Source organism: Octopus bimaculoides, chromosome 21 (assembly GCF_046866305.1).
Source record: "Octopus bimaculoides isolate indiv1 chromosome 21, ASM4686630v1, whole genome shotgun sequence".
NCBI classification, from domain to species: Eukaryota; Metazoa; Mollusca; class Cephalopoda; order Octopoda; family Octopodidae; genus Octopus; species Octopus bimaculoides.
Window position 1 is genome coordinate 23,800,011 of NC_142948.1, and position 12,052 is coordinate 23,812,062.

Sequence of the window (12,052 nt, forward strand, 5' to 3'; positions counted from 1 at the left end):
TATAGATGTATGTACACACACAAATATACATATGCAGCTGGAGGTATATAAATAAAATTGAACACACATATACAAGGTGTTTTCAACACCAGCTGCATTGAGAATATATTCTCATGCCTAAAACACAGCCGACCCACAAACTAACAACACACACCCTTGAGTATGTGAGTTGAATTTTGATTAGGTCGTCATTCGAGCGAGGTCGTTGCCAGTGCCGCTGGACTGGCTCCTGTGCAGGTGGCACATAAGAAACACCATTTTGAGCGTGGCCGTTGCCAGTACCGCGTGACTGGCCCTCATGCCGGTGGCACGTAAAAGCACCCACTACACTCTCGGAGTGGTTGGCATTAGGAAGGGCATCCAGCTGTAGAAACTTTGCCAGATCAGATTGAGCCACGTGTAGCCATCCGGTTCACCAGTCCTCAGTCAAATCATCCAACCGATGCTAGCATGGAAAGCGGATATTAAATGATGATGATGATGATGATGATGATATCAAGAAACCAAACCAAATTAAATCAGACTGAAACCTAATGCTGCTACCCAGCTCTGGTCAAATTATCCAACCCATGCCAGTATGGAAAATGGATGTTAAAAGATGAAGATGTTACTTTATTCTTACAAGGATTTATTTTTTCTATCATGAAAAACAACAAAATCACGGGAAAGCATTAAATTTCTTCAGTTCCTTGAAAAGTGTAGACAAACATGAGTGATTATAATGCCATCCTTTTCAATTCATTGGTTGGTTGCCCCAGATTGAATTTTGAGATATAAATCAGAGGAGTTTCGATCAAGAAAACCTGGACTGTTTGAAATTTTAAAATATTTTCCACTCTAACAAGTTCACCAAAATATAACTTCAAAGTGTGATTATGCAACACAGGAATTCATCTAATGAGGAAATTTGGCAGACAGAAACTGAAAGAAGCAAATCAGGCGCAAGCACATGTGTGTGTGTGAGAGAGAGAGAGAGAGAGAGAGAGAGAGAGGGAGAGAGAGAGAGAGAGAGAGAGAGAGTGCACATGTGTTTGTTTACATTTTTTTCACATTACAAAAAAGCTGCAGCTGGTAATGTTGTTATCAGTTCTGCCAATAAACCTCTACTCGCTTCACACCTTTGAAAACATGTGTAATAAGAGGTCCCTTACTTGGAAAACCAAGTATGGGTTAGTGACACGAAGGGCAATGCCTGAATAATATAAATGTCTAACCCATGCCAGGATGGAAAAACAGATGTAAAAACAAACTTAAACATACACACAATCATCTATATCAATAGTGGTTTTGTTGTTTTTTTGTTTTTCACATCAACATTATTCTTATCTAGAAATTTGTGTCAATGTAAATGTTTACCATTATGTGACTAGCAGATGGTGTGAGCCAAACAAACTTACATTGTTCACTAGCAGCACAACATAATCTTTCTTGTGTTGATTTTGGAATATCACCAACAGACTGGAATTGGAACCGAGAAAATTTACAATTTCAAATTTATCACCAACTGAAACTTTATCTTTGTTATGCTTTTACTTCCGCTTTTCCATGCTAGTATAGGTTGCACGGGACTGTGTGTTGCCAAGAGCTCTTCTTGGATGTCAACCTTTTCACTTTCTTTTGTTGCCTGAGACAAATCTCAAATGGCCATTAGCTCTAAATAATGGGGAGCAGTTTCTGGAAATATTCAAGATTCTTTTACGGTCTACATCATCAGTGACCCATGTTGCTATTAGAATAGATTTATGGCAGGCTGAGATGGATCACACACACATATATATATATATACCTACACTCTCGGAATGGTTGGTGTTAGGAAGGGCATCCAGCTGTAAAAACTCTGCCAAATCAGATTGGAGCCTGGTGCAGCCATCTGGTTCACCAGTCCTCAGTCAAATCGTCCAACCCATGCTAGCATTGAAAGCAGACGTTAAACGATGATGATGATGATATATATATATATATATATATATATATATGTATCTATATGTATATATATATATATATATATATGTGTGTGTGTGTGTATATATATATATGTGTGTGTGTGTGTGTTTGTCCCCTACTACTGCTTGACAACCGGTGTTGGTGTGTTTATGTCCCCCATTACTTAGTGGTTTGGCAGAAGACTAACAGAATAAGTGCCAGGCTTAAAAAAAGATTAGTACTGGGGTTGATTCATTTGACTAAAATTTCTTCAAGGCAGTGCTCCAGCATGGCTGCAGTCCAATGACTTAAACAAGTAAATGATAAAACATATGTATGTGTGTGGGTAGGTGGGGTGGTTTGTGTCTCCTTGTTCTTGACATTGCATGATGGCTGCAAAATGAATGTCACCAAAGTACAAGCAGTGTTGTCTACATCCATCCTTCGGTAAAAACATGGTGAAATATAACCTTGCTTGGAAACAAGGCAAGGGTTGACAACAGTAAGAGCATCCTGCAGTAGAAAATGTTCCTCAACAAATTCTAATGAACCATTCTAGGAAGGAACAGTGGAATAGTGGAAGTTAAATGCTGACGAAGGAAAATGCAAATTATTGTTTTTTTGGCACTGGGCCAGTCTTCACTGAGCTGTTATATGATCAAAGACATTCTATCTGTGACCATCCTGACATTTTTTTATCAGGACTATTATAGTGTACCTAAAACTGCATCATTCAAAACATGTCAATGCTTGCAGACTTCTAATTGGCTAATTACTGGTTCACTGTGATGGTAAAAGTGACAAGAAACTGTCTATGTATTTTGTTTGAAAGCAGAGATTTACAAAACGCGTTTTTTTTTGGAACATTGCTTATATTTCTCTGTTATGTATATCATCATCATCGTTTAACGTCCGCTTTCCATGCTAGCATGGGTTGGACGATTTGACTGAGGACTGGTGAACTGGATGGCTGCACCAGGCTCCAATCTGATCTGGCAGAGTTTCTACAGCTGGATGCCCTTCCTAATGCCAACCACTCCGAGAGTGTAGTTGGTGCTTTTACGTGCCACCGGCACGAGGGCCAGTTGCACGGTACTGGCAACGGACTCACTCAAAAGGTATTTTTTACGTTCCACCTGCATGGGAGCCAATTACACACACACAAGTAAGCACATACATGCAAAATAAGGTGGAAAAATAGTAGTCAATTACCAAAGGTAGAGTAATATACTATTTATTAAAGCTAGAAAAATTGTCTGACAAATGGTCACGTGAAACTCTGAGTAACAGTTTGCGAAGATTTGAGGGGTGGGGGCTTTAATGAATAGAACCTATGTGTGTGTGTGTGTGTGTGCATATATATATATTCTTTTATTTGTTTCAGTCATTTGACTGTGGCCATGCTGAAGCACTGCCTTGAAGGGTTTTAGTCAGAGAAATCGACCCCAGGATTTACTTCTTAAGCCGAGGACTTATCCTATTGGTTTCTTTTGGCAAACCGCTATGTTATGGGGACACAAAAACACACACACAAAGATACATACATATATACATATACAACAGGCTTCTTTCAGTTTCCATCTACCAAATCCACTCACAAGGCTTTGGGCAACCAAAGGCTACAGTAGAAGATACTTACCCAACATTTTTTTCTACAAGGAAAAGAGTATCATGCCTATATAAACAGACATGATAATAATGATGAATTGTTAATTTTTTAGAATGATCTTGTGAGAAACAAAACCTGGCCAGTTTGAACATAAAACAGGTAGAGTATTTTGGCCAGATATGGTCAGTTTAAATGCTAAAGGATTCATCTACTCATTGAATCAATGAAAATTACTTTCATAGTCCTTAAGATTAATTCTAGGTTTTCTAGGTGCACATGGTTTTGTGAATATGATTTTTGTGTATATAGCCTTCTAGGTGTATACAATTTTGTTTTTTCCTTCTACACCCAGTTCTGGACCTGTTTTTTTTTCCTTTTTGTTGGTATTAGAGAGAATGTTAATAATACAAAGGGATGGGGAAACTGAACATGATCCAGCAGTGCTTTCAAAGCCACTCACCTGATAATGTGCTGGTAGACAGCTGCTGCTGGATCATGGTTATTTATGTAATTATTTTTATATAATAATTTATGTAGTAGTATGTTATGGAAATCTCAGCAACAGTTGTCACTATTGCACAGAAACAATTGTTGTGATTTGCAATTAAAGCCTGGTCTTTCCATCTTCTTGCTTTATATATTTTTATATATAAGTATATACATACACACACATATATATTTTGTTATATTTGGGGATATTTTGACACATAATTTCCCATCAGGAATCTTGCAAAGCAAATACATAAGCAACAGCCATAGAAAAATCTGCCTCATTGAATTCTGTATCACTCATGAATTCATGGAAAAGTGGATGTTAAAACACTGATGATAGTGACGAATGTAAGCATCATCTATCGCCTTTCTTTGGCTGGAAAGGTCAGGCAATTTTCCTCTACCTGGTGGCTAAGATGAAAGAGTTTGTATGGAGGACAAGACTGAAATGTATGAGGACAGAAGCTTGCCTCCTCTTCAGCTCTGTCCTTATCAACATTTTTGAAATGCGCTTAGAAAGGAAGGTGGGAATAGAGAGAGAGGTGCTACACAATAAATTTCTTGAAGGGTGGGTGTAAGTGCCCCTGAGTGAATGGGCCTACTTTGAGCATGCAAAGGAAAACAACAAATTGGAGAGGGGCACTTGCTGTTGCTGGTCAAGATAATCCAAGTTAAACCAGGTTATGTTAGGGGTTTTCCTTGACTGGCCTCCTCTCAAACTGGGGATTTTAACTGTTATTTTGTTGTTATTTCTTGTTTTTGTTATTCTATCTTAACATATTTTATGCAAATCCTTCACAATATTATATCCTCTCCTTTTGAATAGTTCCTCTCTCTTTCCTTTTAAGCCCTTGTGACGAATAAAAAAATTACAACTACTACCACTACTACAATTATTATTAGGATTCTGGATTGGTAGAAGCATCGCCCCTACTCCAGAATTGCTGGCTTTGTACCTAAAATTAGAAACCGCTACCACCACCATTATTACTATTAATGACTCGAACTGACGTGTGTACCTAAATAGAAAGGAAATGAAGTAAATGTGATTTATCTTCAGCACACACATACACACACACACACACATATATATATATATATATATATATATATATATACATACACACACACACATCAGACATTCTATAATTAGTTGTATGTGTATATATATATATATATATATATATATATATATATATATATATGCACACACACACCTGGTGTAGATGATAGGGGGAGATTAATTGTGTGTGCAAAATGAAAGATTAAAAATAGAAATAAAAAGTGAAAAATTAAATATAGAGTCAAACCTGACTGCTGCTGATGAATCTCTGACGGAGGAGTTTATCTGAAACGATTGGTCCATACAGATTGTACGTAGCTGCTTACGTACATCTAATGCCATCTGAGCATTTTTTGAATTCACAAAATTTTCTCGGCACCATTTCTAAAATAGAATAATTCAACAAATTGAATATTTTCAAACAAATTGTGACTGAAAATTATAAAAAAAAGTGAGAGGTAATATTTATCCCCCACTTAAATGTGGATGTCCTGTTAAAAAAATATAGTATTACTTTCTGGTATTAGTACTGACTTTGTCACTAATATATATATTTTATGAAAGCAATTATAAAATAGAATGAAACTTAACCTGATACCAACCTGTCTGAGACTATTCTTGGGTGCTATGATACAAACTTGCTTTTTTAAGATGATGATGATCTAAATCAGTGATTCTCAACCAGGGTCCTTCCATATGGCCCTTGAGGGTTCATATAAGATTTTGTTGTTAAAATTTATGTGCAGTAAACTGCTTTTACTTCTACAATACACAAAATATTTTTTTAAAATTTTTATACAATATGCACAGGCATGGCTGCATAGTAAGAAGTTTGCTTCACTAGCACATGGTTTTGGGTTCAGTCCCACTGCGTGGCACCTTGGGCAAGTGTCCTCCAATATAGCTTTGGGCCAACCAAAGCCCTGTGAATGGGTTTGGTAAACAGAAACTGAAAGAAGCCCATCATACATATGTGCATGTGTGTGTGTGACAGAGCGAGAGTCTTTGTGTCTGTGTTTGTTCCCCGCCACTGCTTGACAACCAGTGTTGTGTTTACGTCCCCATAACTTAGCAGTTTGGCAAAAACAACTGATAGAATAAATACCAGGCTTTAAAAAATAAGTACTAGGGTTGATTCATTCAACTAAAAATTTTCAAGGTACTGCTCCAGCATGGTCACAGTTTCATAACTGAAACAAGCAAAAGATAAAAGACAGTTCCTAATGATATTTAATTATAAAAATACAGAATTTTTTTTTATACCTCATGGCTATGGAAGTCCAGGAGAGTAAGACAGGAATCAAAGGGGTCCATAGGCATATAAAAACCTTCCATCAAATTTTCATGTTAATTTATGTTCCAAAGGTGAAGGCACATGGCCTAATGGTTAAAGTGTTGGACTTGCAACCACTGCAAGACCATGGTTTCAATCCTCAGGCTGGGTGGTGCATTGTGTTCTTGAGCATAACACTTCATTTTAATATTGCTACAGTTCACTCAGCTGTAAGTGAGAAATTCTGTGACAGACTGACATCCTGTTCTGGAGAAATATTTTCCAACACCATGAAAGTGTCAACACCACAAAAGTGTCAACCATTCTGTTACCATATTTCAGTTGACATACACTTAAGATAACTTTCTTTTATTAGCCACACAGGGCTACTTAAGATAGTAAAATAACTGTGTGCTGGTTTTGAAACAGAAGTTCCCTGGACTTTACTGTCTTCAATCATAGGACTTCACAGAGCTAGTTCCCATGGCATGTGAGTGATCAACATTCGCACTAGGTGCCATGCAGTGGGACTGAACCCAAAATCATGTGGTTACACACACACATGGGCTTCCATATGTTTTCTTATTTCTTTATTGTCCACTAGGGGCTAAACATAGAGGGGACAAACAAGAACAGACAAAAGAATTAAGTCGATTACATCGACCCCAGTGCATAACTGGTACTTAATTTATCGACCCCGAAAGGATGAAAGGCAAAGTCGACCTCGGCAGAATTTGAACTCAGAACGTAACAGCAGACAAAATACTGCTCAGCATTTTGCCTGGTGTGTTAACGTTTCTGCCAGCTCACCGCCTTTTGATTCCATATGTTTTCTGTCCAGTGAATTTTCAAATGTTTTGATTGACCTGATCCTGTGGTATATGAATCTTACCCAAGGTGCCACACAGCAGCATCAAGCCCACGACCATGCAGTTGTAAAGTAAACTCCATCATCATGCAGTCCTGCTTGCACTGATGCATGGCTAACTCTTCCATTAGTAAGCTGATGTTTAGGGAACACAAAATAATAAAAGAAAATCTTTTTTGAACAGAGATTATAATGGTTGATACTAATTTTTAAATTAAACATTCTAAGGCTGGTTGGTTTTGTATCCTAAAACTAGAGGCAGTCTCAAGAGGGTTGGTGTCAGACAGACAGTTTAAAAACATTGTTTTAACAAACAAAAATTGTTTATTGTACGTTTATCAAAACAGATTACAACAACAACAATAATAATAACAACAACGATAAAAATAGTTGTTTCAAATTTTGGCACAAGACCAGCAATTAGGAAACGAGTAGTTAATTACATCAACCTCAGTACTCAACTGGTACTTTTTATAATTAACCCCTGAAAGGATATACGGCAAAGTTGACCTTGGCAACACCTTAACATTTCTGTTAACCAATTACGATTCTACGAACAACAACAACAACAATAATAATAATAATAATAATAATAATAATAATGGTGGCTCTCCTGTATCAGTATCAGGACAACATGGTAATACACTACCTAATGCTAACAGGCTTTGAGAGAAAAACAGGTGGTTTGGCGCTAGATAAATATGAAAGTAAAATGAAGACTATATTTGGATAGATTCCCGTGTACTGCAGTCATAGAGAAGGAAAACTCACGTCAGAAGGCTGAACAATAAATTAAGCAGGAAAAGAAGAAAAGAATACCAAGAGCTAACAAGCAAGCAAGGAAGCTAGCAAGCAGGTAGGAGGGTAAATATCGAAGTAGGTCTCTGTTCTGTGAAGGTTTTATTAGAGGTGACCAACAAAGATGGGGCAATTTCTGAGATTGAGAAACAATAAGAGAGAAGAATAATTTATATTGAAAATGTAAGTTTAGTAGAGGGAAGATGGCAAGAGAGATAGTGGGTGAAGAGGTAGAAAGATAGATAGACAAAGAAATAGCGGGTGTAGAGACAGGAATAGAGATTAAAAGAAAGAAAGACAGAGAGGTAGAAAGAGAGAGAGTGTGATGGAGAGATAAGAAGAAAAAGATGGAAAGCGGGAGAGAAAGATAAAAAAGAAAAATAGACAGACAAAAAAAATAGTGTAGAAGCAAGAGTAGAGATAGAAAGAAAGAGGGCAGAAGCATAATAGAGAGAAAAAAAGAGACAAAGAGCAAGATAAAAAGAAAGATAAACAGAGAGAGAGAGAGAGAGAGTGGGGCTGTTTATAATAGCATGAATGCTTTAGCAGGTAAGTTTTCTCCAAGTTAACAAGAAATAATCAACATTACTAAGAATACAGAATAGAGAAGTGCTATTACACTTGATTGTAAGTTCAGCCTGTTGTGAAGAGCCATTATTATGACACAGCTGAATGGCAGCTCAGACTCTGGAAACTATCAGAGAGAGAAAAGCGAAGGAGTTTGGCATATGGTTTTCCTCTGAATGCAGTCTGTGGTGCCAGTAAATGAGAGATACAAGAATAATGCTCCATTTTTGGATAGATCTCTTTTAGTATTGAGGAGATGAAAGAAAGAAAACGAATGAATAAATAAATAAATATATAAACAGAGAAACAAAACCAAAATCTCCTTGATGTCGTGTGGGCAATAAGAAAGAATGTTGAGGCTTTTAAAAAACGATCCTTGGAAATGGATATGGAGAATTGTAGCATTTCTAAAGACGAGGATAATAACTAGAAATATTCTGATCTTGTGAATCAGTGTTCTTAGACAATTGGATATTTAACCATTAAAACTGACATCTGAAATATGTTATCTCTTTCATAATGAGTCTTCTAATGAAATACACAACGGATGTGTGTGGTTCTATTAATAAGTGAAAATAGTCAAGAAAACTGCATTTAAGAGACTAACTAGCTTTGTATATTTATTTCTAAGTCAACCCTTTTCGATACCAACTCTAACCTGTTGCCACTCCTGGTTTTATGACATAAACTGAGTTTTTCTTTTCTTTGGTTTCTTCTTTTTTTAGGTTTGTAAAGTGCTTTAGCACTCAAAAGGCTGAAACTTAAACCTGGTTAACCAGGTTTCTATGATGAATAAGTGACTGAGATTTCAATACTCTCCTGAATAAGATGCCAGTCCATCGTCAACCGAGTGGTCTAGGGCAGGGGTCTGAAGTGTTCTGCTCAAGAACACAATACACTGCATGATCCAGGAATTGAAATCACAATCTTATGATTGTGAGAGCAATACCTAAACCTCTAGCCTACTTGTCTTGTTTCAAAGTGATCTAAATTAAAACTTGTCAAAATTCCATGTTGATTTAAACCCTATATATCGACTTAATAATGGTGAAGCTTATTTCATTAAATTCTTCATTAATTTTGAAATAAACAGAACAAAGGGAGTGTATTTCATTATGATATCGAAAGGATTAAACTGATTTTTGGAACATAACCAAAGCTTATCATGGAAGCTGTTAATTTAAATAGAAATACACATATACATACATACAAATCATCATCATCAACATTTAATATCCGTTTTCCATGCTAGAATGAGTTGGATGGCATGACAGGAATTAGCAAAGCCAGGAGCTGCACCAGGTTCCATAGTCTGTTTTGGTTTGGTTTCTATGGCTGGGTGCCCTTCCTAACACCAACCACAGAGAGTACTGGGTTCTTTTATATGGCACCAGCACCCACACCAATGCTTTTTACATGGCACCTTTGTTTTTAGGATCTCAAATTCGTTGTGGTGGATGGGTCTTATCAAGTATAGCAATGCGCCACCTATCTTGATCCTCTGTCATCTCCTTTGTAAGGTTTAGCATTTTGAAATTGGCCTTCAATACATCATCCCATGTCTTTCTGCATCTCCCCCTTCTACAACTTCCCTCCACTTTTAAGTGATCAGCACTTCTTTATGCAACTGTCTTCATCCAGTCCAGTCTCCTCTCTTGCACACTGCATCTAATTCCTCTTACATCCAACTTCTCTCTCAATACACCAATACCCTGTCACACAGGCACACTGATATTGAATGCACACCTAACACAGTTTGACAAGTTGAGTTTCAATGTTTTGTCAAGGACACTGACAAAGGAGATGAGGGCAGAAAACTCTCAAGTGGTCGGTGTTTCTACAAATAATCTGCTTTCTGTTCTCTCTTACAACTCTCACACCATGGAGACCTTTGATCCAAAATTGCTCATGCACACTTTGTTCAATGTGTGCACGTGTTTTCCAAAATTCAAAGTGGGGCATGAGACTAAAATTGTTGAGAAACACTGATATAGATGTCACCATGTTGGATTACAGAATCAAATGGTAGTTATAGAAGGGTTGGTACCAAAAGAGTTAAGCTGGTATTTAAGACATTACCTTAACAAAAGGTTTCCCACATTATTATCATAGACTGATTTTTAATTTAAATACTCACACATTAAAATGAGAAGTTTTGGAAGATAAGAACTAGAAGTGATTATCTCATTGGATTATCTCATTGGTTTTGGAAGATAAGAACTAGAAGTGATTATCTCAATGGTTTGGTATCAAAAGAAATAAAAGCTTAGCTTACCTTGTTGCTATTGCCAGCTTTGTAGGCTCGCAGGATATTTAAATAAGTCATGAAATCTCCTTCTGGTGACTCAAATTTTTTTCTTGCTGCCAAAGCTTCTTCATGCTGAAAATACAATGGAAATTGTAACAGGCAGGTCTATTGTGGTTAAGAAGTTCATTTCCCTACTACATGATTTTGGGTTCAATCCCACTGTTAAGTACCTTACTCTTTACTCTTTTACTTGTTTCAGTCATTTGACTGTGGCCATGCTGGAGCACCGTCTTTAGTCGAGCAAATTGACCCCAGGACTTATTCTTTGTAAGCCTAGTACTTATTCTATTGGTCTCTTTTGCCGAACCACTAAGTTACAGGGACATAAACACACCAGCATCAGTTGTCAAGCGATGTTGGGGGGACAAACACAGACACATAAACATATACAGACACACACATACATATATATACATATATACAATGGGCTTCTTTCAGTATTTGCCTACTAAATTCACTTACAAGGTTTGGTTAAAGACACTTGCCTAAAGTACTTAGCAGGGGACTTGAACCTAAAACCTTATGGTTGGAAAGAAAACTTCTGAGCCAGATAGTCATAATACCCCAGTCACATTAAGTGACAATTCTAGTTTCCTTTTTTGGTAAAACCTTGCAAATTGCTGTCAATTTTAATTTTATGTATACACAACAATGATTCGTTAAATCATCCATAGATTTCCATGATGAAAACATATATATGTGGCTGTGTGGTAAGAAGCTTGCTCCCGAAAAAACAGGGTTCCAGGTTCAGTCCCACTGTGTGGCACCTTGGGCAAGTGTCTTCTATTATAGCCTTGGGCCGACCAAAGCCTTGTGAGCAGATTTAGTAGACGGAAAATGAAAGAAGCCCGTTGTGTGTGTGTGTGTGTGTGTTTGTCCCCGCCACCATCGCTTTACAGCTGAAGTTAGTGTGTTTAGGTCCCTGTAACATAGCGGTTTGGCAAAAGAGACCAATGGATTAAGTACTAGGCTTACAAAGAATAAGTCCTGAGGTTGATTTGTTTGACTAAAGGCAGTGCTCCAGCATGGCCACAGTCAAATGACTGAAACAAGTAAAAGAATAAAAGAATACAGAGAGAGAATTAAGTCTGAAATCTGCCAAAGTAGAGCCATTTCTTACTGATGAGGCAATGGGAATTGCCAAAACTGAA

General features: G+C 37.2%; 2 protein-coding genes across 5 annotated transcripts in view; one reads left to right on the forward strand and one right to left on the reverse strand.

The window, feature by feature from the left end:
* Positions 1-12,052, forward strand: part of LOC106875891 (uncharacterized) — a 43,997-nt gene that overhangs the window by 16,979 nt on the left and 14,966 nt on the right. The gene's annotated exons all lie outside the window — the stretch shown is intronic.
* The window catches only part of LOC106875905 (ATP-dependent RNA helicase DHX33-like), a 70,408-nt gene that overhangs the window by 7,641 nt on the left and 50,715 nt on the right, over positions 1-12,052 (reverse strand). For all 4 annotated transcript variants that reach the window (XM_089338928.1, XM_089338930.1, XM_089338927.1 and 1 more), the window contains exons 16-17: positions 10,869-10,973; positions 5,335-5,471 (exon numbers count right to left, since the gene is read on the reverse strand). In XM_089338928.1, the coding sequence (XP_089195054.1) occupies positions 5,335-5,471; positions 10,869-10,973 (242 nt within the window). The remainder of the gene's footprint in view (positions 1-5,334; positions 5,472-10,868; positions 10,974-12,052) is intronic.